Source organism: Salmo trutta, chromosome 32, assembly GCF_901001165.1.
Source record: "Salmo trutta chromosome 32, fSalTru1.1, whole genome shotgun sequence".
Taxonomy (NCBI): Eukaryota; Metazoa; Chordata; class Actinopteri; order Salmoniformes; family Salmonidae; genus Salmo; species Salmo trutta.
This window is the reverse complement of record NC_042988.1, coordinates 7,999,845-8,019,962: the sequence shown is the minus strand read 5'-3', so window position 1 is coordinate 8,019,962 and position 20,118 is coordinate 7,999,845. Positions and strand designations below refer to the sequence as shown.

Genomic DNA, 20,118 nt, shown 5'->3' with positions numbered 1-20,118 from the left:
TGATTTATGTTGGTAGACCCGCTCCTTTATGCTCCCGGTTTTCAGAATAAGACATTCGTAGCCTATGCAGCTCACAGGCAGTATAGACCTTGACATAAGTGCTTACCTTGACATAAGTGCTTAAATTGGAGCCTTTTGAATCTGGGCCTACAGGCACTTGTGAGTAAAATATAGGTCTATCACATAGATCATTTGTCAAAGTATTCCATATTGGTGTGTTTTTATTGGACTTTTATTGGATTTCTATCCAGATATGTGAGTTGATGTTACCTCTACATCTGTTGTCTTTCCACTATAGAGACTGAAGAGTAACAGCATGAGTAATACAGGTTAGCATTGCTATACTCCATTGAACTAACATTCAAACAACATTAATATCAATATCCATGTGATTACATGAATAAAAATAGTATAAATAATCACAATTGTGTACCAATTTACAGTTTAACAAATGAAACATAACCAAGAACGTACACATTCCGAATAGGTCATATTTTGTCGAGCAAGAAGGTCTTGGAGGTCCCTGAGTTTGATGGAATTCCATTTCACAAGTGTTAGGTTTTGTTGGAAGAGCTCGCTGGCTAGTTGAAACGCAAGTCTCAGTGTCCAAACCTTTTCCCCCTCCTGTAATCACAATAACACCCCATGTGACCATGTGATTGAACAAGACTAACACAGAAATTGTATCCACTCATGATCTCCTGAGCATCATCTGTAATGAAAGCGGTGGACGTTGGACCCTTAACCTTTCCGCCTCTGGGATACAGCCTCTTGGTCTCCTCTCCTACACCACACACCAAATACACTATATCTCAATAAAACTACTGAATATATGAATGAATCAAGCTCCAATAATCAATTTTTTACTAGAATAAATAACTTGTGATATCACAGTATATATGCTACAGCCAATATTCAGAGCCATATTTCTAAATATGTCTCTGCCTATATGGTCAATTTGTAACAGGTTAAAGAAATTGACGGACCATGGAAAGATCATTGAGGGTCTGGCGAGTTTGAGAAAGATAATATATTTGCTCCTTTTGGTCACTGCATTTAGCATACACAACCGGGTAAAGAACAATTACACACAGAAGATGTACCACAAAGGACAAGTTAAGAGTGGCCATGTGTCCGGTGAGTTGATAAATCCCTGAACACTACTTCTAAACGTTGGGCTACCTGCCCTACCTTCATAGCCTCCCTCATTGATATGCCATGGATGAGGTAATATGTAAAACAAGGAAAGTTCAAGTGGGGAAAGTCAAAGAGCATTGAAAATTCCATTCCTTCACCTTGCATAGCTGTTGACGACATTTTGCGTTCTTGTCTTCTGTGTGCAGATACACAAGGCCCTTCACGCAATGTATTTTCAATACAGTAGCCTATCTATTTTTGTATTCAATGTTATATTTATCGAGTACGCTTGATAGCCTACGGTACAAGCGTTTAAAGGCATACTTTTTATATCCTCTCCCAAGGGATGGAACGTGTAACTAATTGCATAGCTACTCTGTTACAGAAAGAAGAACACGATGATAATAGTTGGACTCCACACAGCTGCTCCACTGCAGTTATCTTAATGTACTACATGTAGCCCACATGGCATTTCATTATTTGTTGTAAAACAAAGTGACATTGGAATATAAAAAGGTAAATCAAACGATTTCTTGTGGACCTGATTTATTATTAAGAGCTAGATACAATGTCATGAAGGTGTTTTATTACAGTTTCTACAGGCCAAATAAAATAACATGAACAATGACTGCTCAGTGCTCACTGTCAGCGAGCTGCTATACAGATTAAAGTCCTTTGTTATTTTGTATAACTGCACGTGGGACAGGGTCATGACTAGAAGGGATCCAGCTCTGGCCAAATTAACGTCAGATTTGACTTTTCGTAGCAGATTAACCCGAAATTACGCAGCAGGTTAGGATAATTAACGTAGCAGGTTAGGATTATTAGGTTAACTGTAACTTGTTACACAATTATGATTATTTATACTATTATTATTCATGTAATCACGTGGATATTGATATTAATGTTGTTTGTTGTTTACAACTTCAGGTCAGAGACATGCGTCTGCGTCAAAACCTTCTGATTGGTGATATGGTTAAGAACTACTTCAAACAGGTGGACGACTTTCTTTCACGTGAGGTAAAGCATCTCATAGGTTGCATTTTATTGAGAGGGGTGGAGTGGGCCTAGCCTATACCTATGGTGTATAATGTATTCTTTTCACCTATTACATATTTGTTTGTCGTTTTATATTTCAGCGTTTCAGCTTGTGCTCATGGGAGGTCGTGAGAGCTGAAATGGGGAGCACTCTGAGGGATTTTTTTTACAAGAAATAAAAAATGCCAAGAAAATGACTTTTAGTTCATTTTTGCAAAACGTGTAATTTTGTTGAAAAAATTAAATGTGCCACTTTAAGCTTTATTTATTTGTTTATGTTATTTCTCCGTGTTGCAACTAATTTCCATGTAGGTTATAGTATTAAAATAAAGATACAAACACGCCTTACGTTGGTTGAAATTGTGTTCGCAATTTTGTAAAATTCTGTGGTGTGATGCAACCTTGAAATACAACGACTTTTTCGTTTAAATGTTTTCCTAAATGAGATGTTATTCCTACTAACAATTACATATCAACACCATCTTCAATGAAAAACAATAAACTCCTTTAAAATACTCTGAATTCCAGCCATACTTTCCCGCCCTTTAAGACATCATCATATCACTGTAAAACATTGTTGATTCGCATAGTTATTAATTCTATCAAGTACACATTTACTGGATACCATGCAGCATAATTATAACTCCACATTCTGAATGTTAGTTCAATGGAGTATAGCAATGCTAACCATGCTGTTACTCTTCAGTCTCTATAGTGGAAAGACAACAGATGCAGATGTGATAGACCTATATTTTACTCACAAGTGCCTGTAGGCCCAGATTCAAAAGCACCCGAAATATAGGCTCCAATTTAAGCACTTATGTCAAGGTAAGCAGTATTGCCAAGGTCTATACTGCCTGTGCGCTGCATAGGCTACGAGCGTCTTATTCTGAAAACCGGGAGAATAAAGGAGCGGGTCTACCAACATAAATCAGACCACTTAAACCCGTTTCTAAAACGTTATAAAGTCATGTTGAGTGTGTAATTCAGTCAACCCATACAAGGTTGATCTGTATCTTTACATAAGCAGTTGGGGTCCACAAACCACAATTACCCTTTAAGCAGGTGGTTACAACGTAGTTGACACCAAAGTTGCTGTGTGCAAATGAAAAGGTGTTGCGTTTTCAAACATTAAATACTGTGGTTTTCGAAGTGAAAGGCCAAACAATAATGTTTCTATATGGTGATATTTATTTAGGCCATAGTCCGATGGATTCACATGTTTATTTTTTTATCAAAAATATCCTGGTTGAAAGGCCAATATTTCATGATAAAACAGCAAATAACTCAAGATGTAACAATTCTTCGAGCGATGCACCTGTCCTTTCCCTGCATTTTCTCCAGACGTAAAACAACACTCAGGTATCAAATCAAATCAAATTTATTTATATAGCCCTTCGTACATCAGCTGAAATCTCAAAGTGCTGTACAGAAACCCAGCCTAAAACCCCAAACAGCAAGCAATGCATGTGAAAGAAGCACGGTGGCTGGGAAAAACTCCCTAGGAAAAACTCCTGAGAAAGGCCAAAAACCTAGGAAGAAACCTAGAGAGGAACCAGGCTATGAGGGGTGGCCAGTCCTCTTCTGGCTGTGCCGGGTGGATATTATAACAGAACATGGTCAAGATGTTAAAATGTTCGTAAATGACCAGCATGGTCAAATAATAATAATCATAGTAATTGTCGAGGGTGCAACAAGCACGTCCGGTGAACAGGTCAGGGTTCCGTAGCCGCAGGCAGAACAGTTGAAACTGGAGCAGCAGCATGGCCAGGTGGACTGGGGACAGCAAGGAGTCATCATGCCAGGTAGTCCTGAGGCATGGTCCTAGGGCTCAGGTCCTCCGAGAGAAAGAAAGAAAGAAAGAGAGAAAGAGAGAATTAGAGAGAGCATATTTACATTCACACAGGACACCGGATAAGACAAGAGAATACTCCAGATGTAACAGACTGACCCCAGCCCCCCGACACATAAACTACTGCAGCATAAATACTGGAGGCTGAGACAGGAGGGATCAGAAGACACTGTGGCCCCATCCGATGATACCCCCGGACAGGGCCAAACAGGCAGGATATAACCCCACCCACTTTGCCAAAGCACAGCCCCCACACCACTAGAGGGATATCTACAACCACCAACTTACCGTCCGAAGACAAGGCCGAGTATAGCCCACAAAGATCTCCGCCACGGCACAACCCAAGGGGGGGGCGCCAACCCAGACAGGAAGACCACGTCAGTGGCTCAACCTACTCAAGTGACGCACCCCTCCCATGGACGGCATGGAAGAACACCAGTAAGTCAGTGACTCAGCCCCTGTAAAAGGGTTAGAGGCAGAGAATCCCAGTGGGAAGAGGGGAACCGACAAGGCAGAGACAGCAAGGGCGGTTCGTTGCTCCAGCCTTTCCGTTCACCTTCACACTCCTGGGCCAGACCATACTTAATCATAGGACCTACTGAAGAAATAAGTCTTCAGTAAAGACTTAAAGGTTGAGACTGAGTCTGCGTCTCTCACATGGGTAGGCAGACCATTCCATAAAAATGGAGCTCTATAGGAGAAAGCCCTACCTCCAGCCGTTTGCTTAGAAATTCTAGGGACAATTAGGAGGCCTGCGTCTTGTGACCGTAGCGTACGTGTAGGTATGTGCGGCAGGACCAAATCGGAAAGATAGGTAGGAGCAAGCCCATGTAATGCTTTGTAGGTTAGCAGTAAAACCTTGAAATCAGCCCTTGCCTTAACAGGAAGCCAGTGTAGGGAGGCTAGCACTGGAGTAATATGATCAAATTTTTTGGTTCTAGTCAGGATTCTAGCAGCCGTATTTAGCACTAACTGAAGTTTGTTTAGTGCTTTATCCGGGTAGCCGGAAAGTAGAGCATTGCAGTAGTCGAGCCTAGAAGTAACAAAAGCATGGATTAATTTTTCTGCGTCATTTTTGGACAGAAAGTTTCTGATTTTTGCAATGTTACGTAGATGGAAAAAAGCTGTCCTTGAAGCAGTCTTGATATGTTCTTCAAAAGAGAGATCAGGGTCCAGAGTAACGCCGAGGTCCTTCACAGTTTTATTTGAGACGACTGTACAACCATCCAGATTAATTGTCAGATTCAACAGAAGATCTCTTTGTTTCTTGGGACCTAGGACAAGCATCTCTGTTTTGTCCGAGTTTAAAAGTAGAAAATTTGCAGCCATCCACTTCCTTATGTCTGAAACACAGGCTTCTAGCGAGGGCAATTTTGGGGCTTCACCATGTTTCATTGAAATGTACAGCTGTGTGTCCTCCGCATAGCAGTGAAATTTAACATTATGTTTTCGAATGACATCCCCAAGAGGTAAAATATATAGTGAAAACAATAGTGGTCCTAGAACGGAACCTTGAGGAACACCGAAATGTACAATTGATTTGTCAGAGGACGAACCATTCACAGAGACAAACTGATATCTTTCCGACAGATAAGATCTAAAAAAGGCCAGAACTTGTCCATGTAGACCAATTTGGGTTTCCAATCTCTCCAAAAGAATGTGGTGATCGATGGTATCAAAAGCGGCACTAAGATCTAGGAGCATGAGGACAGATGCAGAGCCTCGGTCTGACGTCATTAAAAGGTCATTTACCACCTTCACAAGTGCAGTCTCAGTGCTATGATGGGGTCTAAAACCAGACTGAAGCGTTTCGTATACATTGTTTGTCTTCAGGAAGGCAGTGAGTTGCTGCGCAACAACTTTTTCTAAAATTTTTGAGAGGAATGGAAGATTCGATATAGGCCGATAGTTTTTTATAATTTCTGGGTCAAGATTCGGCTTTTTCAAGAGAGGCTTTATTACTGCCACTTTTAGTGAGCTTGGTACACATCCGGTGGATAGAGAGCCGTTTATTATGTTCAACATAGGAGGGCAGGTATGAAAGTGTAAGGGAACTTCCACCTTTCACTTTTGGAATACCTTGCAGACTCTTTGTATAAAGGATCGACACAGGTTGGAGCATGGCAGAACTTGTGTATTCTAGAAATTGATCAGTCAGGAAGAACACGTTATCTCTTTATCCGTTGCGGAAGACTTACTTTTGTCGGAATTAGACGAAGTAGGCTGTCTTTCGGAAGGGCATTAACGTTGATTGCGGACAGAACGAGAACTACAGTTTACCTTCGCTAAAATGGGTTCAATCAGCTTTTGGATGTGCTTGGTCATGACGATTTGCACCTGGAATAAAACCATCGGATGCACGTGGATGAGGACACTGCCTCGGTCTCCGAGCATGTTCCAAGTGTTCAGCAACAACACCATAACGATGCTTCAGAAAATGGTAGGATATAGGGTCATGTTTATTCACTTCCTGGTCATTGAGCTCTTGTCATCTTTTCAACATTTCATGAGCTGCAATGTTTCATTTAAATTACCTGACTCCTTTTGGTACAGTAATAATAATGCAAGATTTTGTTAATATTTTTGGGCATCTCAGGGTCATGAAGTCTCTCGAGATCCTCAGATCACTTTCCCTGACAAACAATACAGACAAGTCAATAATTTCAAGGTAAGAAATATGCATAAAAAAGGTTTTGTTCTATCTATAACCTTTCTTTCTGAGATTGGAATAAACACTGAATTCGGAAAGTATTCAGACCCCTTCAACTTTCCCAAAATGTGTTACGTTACAGACCATTTCTAAAATTGGTTACAAATAAATAAATAATCATCATCAATCTACACACAATACCCCATAATGGTAAAGCAAAAACTGTTTTTTGTTTTGAATAAATTAGCAAAAATGTGTAAAAACATGTTTTGGCTTGGTCATTATGGGTAATTGTGTGTAGATTGATGAGAGAAATCATATTTATTCAATTTCAAAATGAGGCTGTAACGTAACAAAATGTGCAGATAGTGAAGGATTCTGAACACTTCCCGAATGCACTGTATATAATTAGGTTATAACGAATATACAATTTGCTCAAATTTTCTGATATTTGCCATCAATTCACAAGGCATATACTAATACAATTCACTCTTCTACTAGGCTGAGGAACAGATGGCCTTCATTTCGCATACTCTGAACGCTATAAAGAAATTGTACAGCAGTGGTAAATATGAGTCCCCCGCCTGGGACCAGAAAGGAGTTGACAAGTTTATGAATGACCTCTATCGACAGACCTCGGAGCTGGACCAATGCGTATGTCATTTGTGATTTTCACCTCTTAAACATTAATGCAAAAAGGAAAAACATTATACTATCCTACTAGATTATAATGTAAGTGGTTACATGTTAATCAAATCATAATATTAATTGAATTATTTGTATTTTGTTCTAACAGGTAAAGTCTATGAAAACTAGACTATCAAAATCTGTCAAAAGAGTGAACAAAAAGATGAGCCTTCACTTCAAGTTCCTGAAGAATTACTTGAAACGCGAGGTAGGTTGATCTATTTATCTTACAAAGAGAGTATATTCACCAAATCTGGATGTATTTATGTGATGATACAACATGTGTCTATTCTCAAATCTTAACAAGTGTATTTCATTTATGCAGGAATACAGCGCAAGCGGCTGGGAAGACATCAGGACAGTGGTGCTGGCACACCTACAAAGACTAGACACAACATTAAGTAGCCAATGAGCGTTATGTGTGTGTTGTGTACATATTGTTTATTTATGTATGTATTTATTCAACTATTTATTTACACGTTTACTTTTTTGTTTTTGAACGTATCTATTTATTGTGTAGTAATGTATTCACAACTCTGTGGAGTAAATAATTTTTTATACTGATTGTGTGATTGACTTGGGCTATACATAGCCTAATGTAACAATGTTTTCGTGCATTTTTTGTTGTTGTTGCTGTTATGAAGGCCATTGCATACTGTATTTATTAATGCAACCTGATATGAATTTTTTGTTATTGTACTAATGAAATATATTTTAATTAAATAAATGTGTCCTCTACAGCTGTAATCGTTTTTAATCACATAAATTGTAATTTACCGCATACACACATTTAGCAGATGTTTTAACGGGTTTAGCGATATGCTTGTATTTCTAGCTCTACCACTGCAGTAATATCTGACAATACACAACAATACACACAAATCTAAAAGTAAAAGAATGGACATAAGAAACATAGAAATATGTCGTAGTCCAGAGTATATATATATATAGAGTACCAGTCAAAAGTTTGGACACACCTCAGGGTTTTTCTTTATTTTTTACTATTTTCCACAATGTAGAATAATAGTGAAGACATCAACACTATGAAATAACACATATGTATTCATGTAGTAACCAAAAAAGTGTTAAACAAATTAAAATATATTTTATATTTCTTTAAAGTATCCACCCTTTGCCTGACAGCTTTGCACACTCTTGGCATTCTCTGAACCAGCTTCAGGAGGTAGTCACCTGGAATGCATTTAACCTGTCTGGGCTAGGGGGCAGTATTGAGAATTTTGGAAAAAATATGTTCCCATTTTTAACTGCCTCCTACACCAACTCAGAAGCTAGAATATGCATATTATTGTTGAGGTTTGGATAGAAAACACTCTGAATTTTCTAAAACTGTTTGAATGGTGTCTGTGAGTATAACAGAACTCCTATGGCAGGCAAAAACCTGACAAGGTTTCAAGCAGGAAGTACCCTGTCTGACAAGGAGTCGTGCGTCTTGCATCTTTTTATTGAAAAGTAAGGATCTTAGCTGTAACGTGACAATTCCCAGGGCTCCGATAGGCTCTCAGAGCCCGGGAAATAACTGAAGGTTTACGAGGGAGCCTCAGGCTGAAACACATTATCACCTTTTGTAAGTGGCTGCTCCGAGGACCTTTGAATGAGGCGTGTGCACGAGTCGCTCCTGAGGAGAAATTTTATTCAGCTGTTTAGGCTCAATGCATACTCCCGGTCGGAATATTATCACTTATCTACGAGTTCAATGGCATAAAAATTGGTTTTAAACAGCGGTTGACATGCTTCGAAGTACGGTAATGGAATATTTAGACATTTTTGATACGCCAATGCGCCATGCGCGGGACCGTGAAGAAGCATTCTGATAGTGTCTAGAACTCACGAACAAAACGTCGCTGTTGGAACATAACGATGGATTATTTGGGACCAAACCAACATTTGTTATTGAAGTAGAAGTCCTGGCAGTGTATTCTGATGAAGAACAAGCAAGGTAAGAACATTTTTCTTATAGGAAATGTGATTTTGGTGGAGGCTGACCTGGGTGGGTATCTAAATAGCTAGCCCTGTAATGCCGGGCTATGTACTTAGATTATTGCAAAATGTGCTTCATCCGAAAAGCTATTTTAAAATCGGACATATCGAGTGCATAGAGGAGTAATGTATCTATAATTCTTAAAATAATTGTTATGCTTTTTGTGAACGTTTATCGTGAGTAATTTAGCAAACTGTTAGTAAATTCCCCGGAAGTTTGCGGTGGTTATGCTTTTTCTGAACGTCACATGCTAATGTAAAAAGCTGGTTTTTGATATAAATATGAACTTGATTGAACAGACATGCATGTATTGTATAACACAATGTCCTAGGTGTGTCATCTGATGAAGATCATAAAAGGTTAGTGCTGCATTTAGCTGTGGTTTGGGTTTATGTGACATGATATGCTAGCTTGAAAAATGGGTGTCAGATTTTTTCAGGCTGGGCACTCTGCTGACATAATCTAATGTTTTGCTTTCGTTGTAAAGCATTTTTGAAATTGGACAGTGGGGTTAGATTAACGAGATTCTTGTCTTTAAATAGCTGTAAAATAGTCATATGAATCCTACAGACGAAGAACCATATATGTGACAATTTTTCCATTTTAAGATAATCAGTTATTTTTATATTATTAATTGTGTGTACCACATTAGGTGTTTTATGGTTGACAAATAATTCACCATACTCATATCTTCCAACAACAATTGATATTTTTTTGTTATTTCAAAAAATACTTATTTTATTGCTATTTTAATTTTTAGAATGTGGAAGAACAGTATATCTCCAGCGATGATTTCAGTTTGTGGAAGAACAGTATATGTGACATTTTGCATGACACTTGTAAGATGTCCTTTTTTAACACCTGATATGATGTTTTAAGTACTTTCAAGTACAGATGCCCTTCATGTAAATAACTTAAATGCAATATGTAGTTAATTAATTTGTATGGAGGTTCATTTAAAGGTGGTCTATCAACTTTAGCACTGATTACTTTTCTTAAAAGTTGAGTCATTAAATCTTAGTCTCATTTAAAATGAAGCCCTCAATGTGAACATACCATAGAATAACTACAAAAATAGAATACAATTAAATTAATTCAATCAAAAGAAGCACAACTTGTACATATCAAATATGGATCAATGTGATGTGCCAATATGCATGTCCATTATGCAGGTCCCTAAGGTCAATATTACAAAACGTTCAGAAAACCATTCTCTTTGCGTTTAACACTATGATCAGCAATTAAGTTTGAATTGCGTTAAACCCATGCTAAAGGCAAGAAATGTCCTTCTGTACTGAGGTGACAGCAGTAAATAAGTTAACTGCTTAGAGTTAATGCTAAATGTGGTGACAGAGAGATGTACTGTATATTGTAATGAATAAAAAAAGGGAATCATTAGGATATTTTATTGTTAGAACAACATGTTGCATGTTGATGGGATGTTAGTAAACTATTTTCTGCGCAATACCTGTGACTTTTAACCACCTCACTGAGGTGATCTGTAGTCCAGCTGGTCGCTTGAGGACAGAATCTGGAAGGTGCCTGAAGTCTTCACATTGCATCCTCATCACCTTGAATGGTTTCGCTGGTTGTGCTTCAAGTATCATCTTTGAAACATCATCAGGTGTATGAAGGACTGACTCCTTGCACCTCTTCTCGATGGTGGCAAAAGATCGATCACAAGGAAGAAAAGAATGGCCAGAGACCATGAACTTCTGCTCAACTTGGGTAAAGTAACCCATAGAGACGAGCATCAACATCAGATTGAGCATCCGCCAGTTGTTATTCTGCCCACAGCATCTGTCACTGAAGATGATCAACTTGTGCACCTCTGGTTTGGTGAGTGGCGTGAATTTTGTCTTCACCCACTTCAATATGCAGCTTGCTACCTAAATGGACCCTCGGTGTGCAATCCCCTCATGCCAAACACACATGTATGCAAGATCTTATTTTCCAAGTTCCTGGATGCAAAGGTTAAAATCTGACAGCTGCCGCTGATTGTAGACATTGGAGTGGGTCAGATTAGGGGTGTACATCACCCCCTATAGATCCACAGAAATGACATGGCAGTCAGCATTGGCTTTAGCCCACTCAGTGTCACTTTGGAGCTGTGTGTAGGCCTTTTTGGCTTTTCGATGGTGCAACTCACTTTCAACTGCAATCTTCCTCTTCTCCTCTTCAGATGTTGCTGCTGACATCTTAGTGAAGAATGCGTCACATTTGCCACAGGTGTCACTCCTGGGTTGGCCGAAATTGAGACTGCTGTTTGAAAATGTCCCTATAAACCCAGAATTTTGCAGTTGATGTGGTATTCTTCTCTTTGTAGAACATATACATTTATTGATAGTAAAACATATACTGTAGCACATTCAGGGTATTGCTTGATCAGGACCCCCATCTTTCACACACTCCCAACCCATACACAGAATGAGTTTGTATTGCACCATTGTGTAACACTGCACTTTTAGAGTTAACGTTAATGTACGTATCATTACTGTCAAAGTTAAACTATGCAAGTGTTCAATATAGCTATTATAATAGGAGTTTTGTCCTATTTTTAATTTAACAGGTGATCCTTGTTAAAAGTTAATTTGTGGAATTTCTTTCCTTAATGCGTTTGAGCCAATCAGTTGTGTTGTGACAAGGTAGGGGTGGTATACTGAAGATAGCACTATTTGCTAAAAGACCAAGTCCATATTATGGCAGGAAAAGCTCAAATAAGCAAAGAGAAATGACAGTCCATCATTACTTTAAGACATGAATGTCAGTCAATGCGGAAGATTTCTAGAACTTTGATCGTTTCTTCAAGTGCAGTCGCAAAAACCATCAAGCGCAATGATGAAACTGGCTCTCATGAGGACAGACACAGGAAAGGAAGACCCAGAGTTTCTTATGCTGCAGAGGATAAGTTCATTAGCGCTACCAGCTTCAGAAATTGTAGCCCAAATAAATGCTTCACAGAGTTCAAGTAACAGACACATCTCAACATCAAGTGTTCAGGGGAGACAGCCTGAATCAGTCCTTCACAGTCGAATTGCTGCAAAGAAAACACTACTTGTGTGTGTGTGTGTGTGTGTGTGTGTTGGGGTGGGATGTATTGACATTATGGACAGTATGTGGATGTAATTATTATTTTTTATGAATTTGCAAACATTTCTAAAAACCTGCGTTTGCGTCGTCATTATGGGGTATTCTGTCTCTATTGACAAAATTATTTTTTAATCAATTTTAGAGTAAGGCTGTAACGTAACACAATTTGGAAAAAATCTATGAGTCAGAATACTTTCCCAATGCGCTGAACCTTGGTTGAATGCACTGTAAGTCGCTTTGAATAAAAGTGTCTGCTGAACGACCAAAATGGAATGACCAGACCAAATCTGAACCAATCATATACATCTAGGCTGTGTTTCACACGTTTAAACAGCACAGTGTGGTATGGCACAGTTCAATACAATAGAGCACAGTAGAGTACAGTAAAGTACAGTACAGTACAGTAGATATTAATTCAGTAAAATGTATTACAGCCAAGTTTAATTCAGTACAGTACAGTATTGTTTAATACAGTAGAGCAGAGTACAGTTTAGTACATTAGAGTAAAGTAGGCTACACTCTACTCTGCTGTACCCTACTGTACAGAATTATACTTTCCTTTACTTTAGTGTACACTGTCCTGTAATGAACTGTACTCTACTGTGCTCTACTGCATTGTACTGTACTGTAGACTGTACTGTAATGAACTGTACTCTACTGTAAACTCCACTGTAAAGTACTCTATTGTACACTCCACTGTAATGAATTGTACTCTGCTGTTTTCTACTATACTGTGCTGTCCAAATTTATACATCGACATTGAAATTAACAAACAAACCAAAAATCTGACCAAATAAAGTAGGCCGGTCCAGACAGCACCGTGCTCAGTAGGTAGGGACGATGTATCCTGTATACATTGGGAGGATGCAGTTTAGACATTGTTTGCTCATTGACGTCTTACACATTCTAAATTCTACAGTTCTACATCCTTTATATGTCGGCTAGACATCAACATTCTATTATGATATCTTGGCGACATCTTCCCAATGTGCAAACGCTCTTCAAACTACATATTCCCTACCCAATTCGATACCTCAGCCAAAGGTGTCTAATTATTACTGGGGAGAAGACTCAGGTGAAACTGATGACATCACACAACTTGTGTAAAACAGCTTTGAAAACCCCAAAATGCATCCACCGCAGACGTGTCATGTGACATAAGACGTTTCAGCACCAATGACATGTATCACTACTAGAGCTAAAAGGCATGAAGACGTCAGGATTCTATCAGTTGTCCTGTGTTGTGACCGCAGCCCTGTTGCTAATGTTATTGCCATGATTACTAGTGTTCCAATTCCCCAAACCCCTACTCTTAGAATTGTAAAACTATAGGCAATAAATGTATGATATATATGATGGGAAATATAGCTCTCTGACTCTTTGGAATCACGTTTCAAGTGTCAAGTGTCACTCTTATGATTCATCCTCATGGCTGGTCCCCAATAGGAAAAATATATTTTATACATAAGGCCTACACTAAGGCTATATCAAATAAAACCAAGGCCCGTATTTATTAAGCATCTCAGAGAGTTGCATTGCTGATATTGGATCAGTTTTGCCTTATAGATTATAATGAATGGAAGAGAGGGTCCTGATCCTAGATCAGCACTCCTACTCTGAGACGCTTTATGAATAAATGCAGCAGAATAATTAGGCTACATCTGAAATTCTAGCCTACAATTTGACATTTTATTATGAAACAACCTTTGACATCTTATCAAGACCCTGATGGAACAGCTGTGTTTGTCCTGGGTTGGAACAAAAGCCTGCACCTCCTCCTTCTGGTCTCCAGGACTGTGCAGACAGTTTTGGTGACCACTCCCCTACAGTATATGATCTTTACAGTTGAACAGGCCTTGTACATTATGAATTAATCCCAATATTATATAGAAAAAGGGAGAAATGAACCAATGCCAAGATTTGACCTTGTATAGTCAAAAACGTGCACAACACTATGACAAACACACACACACACACACACACATACACACACACACACACCCACACACACACACACACAAACACAAACACACACACACACACACACACACACACACACACACACACACACACACACAGCCCTGTCAAAACTATTGACTCTGTAGGGAAAATATCCCTGATATCGTAGCCTATACCAAGGAACTTTTGTCACATTCTTTTTCATTTTCCCCTTGTAAAATAAACGACAAATAGAAAGTTCCAACAAATCATGTTGTCGTTGCTTGTCAACGTTGCATCACCAGCAGACAACAGTAGGGTGAAAGTTGGTTACGTCATTGTGAAAATGAAAGTTGAGAGATATGGGTAGTGAAGCGACGTCTCCCATTCACTTTTCATTTGTAGCGCAACAGCAGAAGACTACGGAACAATATTTCGGACTAACTTTGAACGAAACCCACTAAATGAATGTCTTATATGGCTACATTTCTTAATTAAGAAGTGTGGGTTTTATTTCGACTTCGACGATTTGTTATCAGACTTATTTTATCGGTTCACGCGAAGTTATTAGCAGTTGAAAGCAAAGCTCGCGAATAGTCTTTTCTCGCTATAGTAATAGTCTAGCCGATATCTACATGGAATAATCTTATCTTGTGGTTCAACTATAATGTAAAGCTGATTTAAAGGAGAATGTGTATAGATTTACTGTGATTTGTTCGTCCAGGAGAAGGAGCAGGCATGGAATTCATACTGCTGCATGTGCTAGTCTGGAAAATGAAAGTTCCCTCCTCCGGTAGGTTGATCAGGGGAAATTCTCCATACAGTTTTCTCTTTCCTAATTCCACATAAAACTACTTAACACAGCCAAGATGTTCAAACTCACCTGGAAAACTAACAGCGAAACAAACTGCTATTTACAATGTATACAATGCAGAGTTGGACGTGTATTTGTCTTGTTATTTGCAGTATGCAGAGCGTGTGTCATTGCTGTGACTGGATCCGACACCACTACGGTCACTTGAGCTCAGAATACCTTTCCCTGCTGGACCAGATGGTGAGTTATCAGCACACTGTAAGAGGAGACTGAATGCATGTATTAAGGACAGCAAAACAACCAACCAAGTAAAATAGTCATATGTTTCATGTTTAGCATCTGTGTTAGAAAACTGTTAGCCTATATTCGAATATACATAGTAAAATGGCGCTAAGGCTATAATGACAGCGATCAAGAGAGTATATCTACATTAGGCCTACTGTACTTGCAGTATAAGTTATACTTTATGTCAGTCTTGATTGCTCTTAAAGTATTTGACACGTGACTTAACATACTATATTGATTGTTTTCCAGGGAGGAGATATCACAAAGCAGAATGCCCCAGTCTTTTTCCCAACATCACTTTACAGACACATAGATGATGCCGAGGTAAAGACTAGAATTATGATTTATCATGTTCTGATATGCTGTGGTATGGCGGTCTTGACCCAATGTTATATTGATGCCATATCGAAAGCCTATACTGTTTCTAATCTACTTTTTATATCTTCCTGTGTAGTTTGAGGACAAAGTCAGATTCCTGAAAGAGACCATCTATCAAATCACAAAACTGTTTGATGGGAATATGAAATCTGTCACCTGGGACAAGAAAAACCTGGACGATTTCCTCAACATTCTAGAACGCCAATTGGAGAACCTTAATTCCTGTGTAAGTAATGGGTCTATTTAAAGTATAATCCCTGTTTAGGTCAGGGCTCTCCAACCCCGTTCATGGAGCGTTACCTTCCTGTAGGTTAACGCTCCAACTCCAGTTGTAACTAACCTGATTCAGTTTATCAACCAGCTAATTAATCAGGTGTGGTAGATTAGAGTTAGAGTGAAAACCTACAGGAAGGTAGTTCTCCAGGAACAGGGTTGGAGAGCCCTGGTTTAGCAGTAGCCTACTCCACTACAAGTGGAGAAATCTACTTATAAAGTACATATAAAGTATTCAACCCCTTGACATTTTCCACATTTTGCTACGTCACAGCCTTTTTCTAAAATTGATTGAATAGATTTTCCCCCTTATCAATCTACACACATTTCCCCATAATGACAAAGTAAAAACCGTGTTTTAGACATTTTTGCTAAATGTATTAACAATAAAAAACAGAAATGTATAAGTATTCAGACCCTTTACTCAGTACTTTGTTGAAGCACATTTGGCAGTGATTACAGCCTTGAGTCATCTTGGGTATCATGCTACAAGCTTGGCACATCTGTATTTGGGGAGTTTCTGCCATTCATCTCTGCAGATCCTCCAAACATCTGTCAGGTTGGATAGGGAGCGTCGCTACACTGCTATTTTCAGGTCTCTCCAGTGATGTTCGATCAGGTCAAGTCCGGGCTCTGGCTGGGCCACTCAAGGACATTCAGAGACTTGTCCCAAAGCCACTCCTGCGTTGTCTTGGCTGTATGCTTAGGGTCATTGTCTTGTTGGAATGTGAACCTTCGCTCCAGTTTGAGGTCCTGTGCGCTCTGCAGCAGTCTTTCATCAAGGATGTCTCTGTACTTTGCTCCGTTCATCTTTCCCTCGATCCTGACTAGTCTCCCAGTCCCTGCCAATGAAAAACATCCCCACAACATGATGCTGCCACCACCATGCTTAACCGTAGGGATGGTGCAAGGTTTCCTCCAGATGTGATGCTTGGCATTCAGGCCAAATAGGTTTCATAAGGCCAGAGACGCTTGTTTCTCATGGTCTGAGAGTCCTTTATGTGCATTTTTGCAAACTCCAAGTGGGCTGCAATGTGCCTTTTACAGAGGAGTGGCTTACGTTTTGCCAGTTTACCTTAAAGGCCTGATCGGTGGAGTACTGCAGAGATGGTTGTCTTTCTGGAAGGCTCTCCCATCCCCACAGAGGAAATCTGGAGCTCTGTCAGAGTGACCATCGGGTTCTTGGTCACCTCCCTGACCAAGGCCCTTCTCCCCTAATTGCTAAGTTTGGCCGGGCGGCCAGCTCTAGTAAGAGTCTTGGTGGTTACAAAGTGCCCTTTCCCAAATCTGTATCTCGACACAATCTTGTCTCGGAGCTCTACGGACGATTTCCTCAACTTCATGGCCTGGTTTTTGCTCTGACATGCACTGTCAACTGATCAATGGAAACAGGATGCACCTGAGATGAATTTTGAGTCTCATAGCAAAGGGTCTGAATTCATATGTAAATAAGGTATTTCTGTTTTTGCGTTGTCGTTATTGGGTATTGTGTGTAGATTGATGAGGATTTTTTACTCTTTAATCCATTTTACAATAAAGCTGTAACTTAAAATTTGGAATAAGGGAAGGGGTCCCAATACTTTCTGAACGCACTGTATATGGGTTATTACAGATTTTGAGCCAGTTTGCGACGTCACATAAATAACACTGCAGCAATGAGAAATGTAAATTATTGTGGATTATAATTATTGCTCTTTTTTGTATGCTTAGATGCATTTTTCATTATGGCAAATCAAGTTTGATATTTTAAAGTGGAAATTACAATCTTTAGAATCTATTTAGAACGTTGAATACACATTAAGTTTCCATTTCCTGCCGTGCAGGAAATTCTCAGAAAAAAAGAGATCAAATGAAGATCCTACATCTGTATGATGCTAATGTTTTGTTTAATTTTGTCCAACAGGTATCACCTGCCATGAAACCTGAGAGGAGACTGAAACGCTACTTCAAGAAGTTGAATAAGAATGTTCTGAGAAAAATGGTGAGTTTGGTTTCGTATGGAAACGTGTTTAATACATGTAATCAAATGAATATAAACTAGGCTAGGCTAAACAGTAGCAGTGTTCATTTTAAAAAAAAGTGGGTTTTGGTGACATATGTATCAAGCATCTCAGAGAAGTGCTGATCTAGTATCAGGTCTCCTCTGTCCTTATAGTGATCTAAAATACAAAACTGATCCTAAATCAGCACTCCTTCTCTGAGAAGCTTAATACATACGGCACCAGTCCTTTCTTTGTTGTTCAAGACAACATGGTCATTATTTCGCCAAGAAAGTTCACCCCACTAATATTTCAAATGTTCTGTGTTTTTCAGAACTACAGTGCACAGGCGTGGGAGCTCATCAGGAAAGAGACAAAACGTCATCTGCAAAGATTGGATATCCTTGCAGCACAGATGTACTGATCATCCAGACTCATTTCAGAAGCTACGCCCTTACCAGTTTATAAAGCTTGAATACAATCATGTGGGACCCTGTCAGTCTATTTATTATATTTAAATCCATAAATTATTGTTTTTTATTTGTATAATTTATTATTTATATTTTGTATTTCCCTTTTGTACCTGTGATGAACTGAACTGTATTGCCGGTCTACTTGAAAAACCAGTGAAAAAACAATATTGAAAATGTGAATAAAAACGTATTTTGTATAAATTGTCCAAATTTCGTTCTTGTCTGAAACCAATGACAGTGGATTTATAAAATCTTATCTAATCATCAGAGGGGATGCACATTAAACCTGTTGCTGATCAGTCACATGATAATTTCTACTTTAAGTTGATGTATGCTTGTAGTTTTGTTTGTTTATGTAACTTATTTTTGCTGTGTTTTTGTACTTTGTGAGGGTTGCTGTTGTTTTGTTTTTCCTGTTCGTTTTTGTGTGGTAACCACACTGTGGCAGTGGGCTGAAGGGGATGGGGAGATCTGGGTGAGGAGTAGAGGATAATCTGGGGACCAGGAACATTTAGCCCCCACTTGACATTGTGGATGTTTATTTATAAAGTCTGTCCAATGTATTAAACACCTGAATGTCTTACTATGATTGGAGGAGAAATCAGAAAAAAGACATGGAAAGACGAAATGGAAAAAGAGACAAAAAACAAGTAATACCTTTAATGGATAATAGTTTAGTTCCCTGAACGAGGCAGGGTGCTGGTGGGCAAATAATAAAAACAAATCATTTATATAGCTTAGTCATATATGTACAACTTTTTAAGTGGCATCATTGGGATCTTCCTAATAATTCTCAATGGATAAATGAAGTCAATTGTTGTGTAACATTAGACAAACGTGTGTATTATATAGGCCAATGTGGCAGTACACAGTCCTTTCATGGAATGCCTGGATAGAATAGATTTATTGTAGATATACTGTATATCCATTTGTATAATGGTATTAGGTTATATGAGGTTATTATTTAACATCTAGAATGGTGTGAATGGGTGTTTACACTCTGTGGTATAATACTCAGAGCCCCACCTGTTTCATGCCCCTGTCACGAATCCCACCGAAGGTGGCTCCCCTGCCTGCTCGAGCGGAGCTCGGCGGTCGTCGTCGCCAGCCTACTAGACACCGCTGATCCCTTTTTCCTTTTCTGTTTGTTTAGTCTTATTGGTTGCACCTGTTCCCTATTGTGTTCTTGATTTGTGTTTTATTTAAGCCTGCTTACCCCGCCCAGGTTTGTGCGGGATTACGTTTACTGTTGTGTTTATTTTTGGATGTGCTGGCTTACGAATTGTTATTCTCTCTCCTGACTGTTTTGCCCGTTGTATTGGGTTGGTCATTTGTTTTACGCGCCCGTTGGTTTTGGCGTTGACCGTTTTGTGCCGGGAAGAATAAAGGTTGTTTATCTTCACCACTGCTCTATGCACTTAACTCTACCACCACTCCTAGTAACTCGTGACAGAATCCCGCACCAGCTTATGGAGTCAGCAGGAGCAGCTGCGCCCCCTCTCCCATCGATGGAGGAACGGGTCCT

The 20,118-nt window shown here is 39.2% G+C and overlaps 1 protein-coding gene and 1 long non-coding RNA gene across 3 annotated transcripts; both read left to right on the top strand.

Annotated features, from left to right (window-relative positions):
- Window positions 1-1,956: 1,956 nt before the first annotated feature.
- LOC115170600 (uncharacterized) lies at window positions 1,957-2,347 on the top strand. The gene is made up of 2 exons (XR_003871067.1): window positions 1,957-2,157; window positions 2,277-2,347. It is a non-coding gene; the product is annotated as an uncharacterized LOC115170600 (long non-coding RNA).
- Window positions 2,348-14,551: 12,204 nt separating this feature from the next.
- On the top strand, window positions 14,552-18,794 carry LOC115170959 (interferon a3). Of its 2 annotated transcripts, XM_029727371.1 has the most exons (6): window positions 14,552-15,184; window positions 15,358-15,445; window positions 15,740-15,814; window positions 15,945-16,094; window positions 18,045-18,122; window positions 18,455-18,794. In XM_029727371.1, the coding sequence occupies exons 2-6, from the start codon at window positions 15,359-15,361 to the stop codon at window positions 18,542-18,544; spliced, it is 480 nt and encodes a 159-aa protein (XP_029583231.1). In that variant the 5' UTR covers window positions 14,552-15,184; window position 15,358; the 3' UTR covers window positions 18,545-18,794. The 2 variants fall into 2 exon arrangements, with proteins under 2 accessions (XP_029583231.1, XP_029583230.1); XM_029727370.1 differs by lacking the exon at window positions 14,552-15,184 and having other exon boundaries at window positions 15,311-15,445.
- Window positions 18,795-20,118: the final 1,324 nt, after the last annotated feature.

Bases quoted from the DNA above. Each gene is read 5' to 3' on its own strand.
- LOC115170959 (XM_029727370.1), top strand. From the start codon at position 15,311: ATGTATACAATGCAGAGTTGGACGTGTATTTGTCTTGTTATTTGCAGT. The intron at 16,095-18,044 runs GTAAGTAATGGG...TTTGTCCAACAG, and splicing joins TGGAGAACCTTAATTCCTGT to GTATCACCTGCCATGAAACC. The intron at 18,123-18,454 runs GTGAGTTTGGTT...TGTGTTTTTCAG, and splicing joins AGAATGTTCTGAGAAAAATG to AACTACAGTGCACAGGCGTG.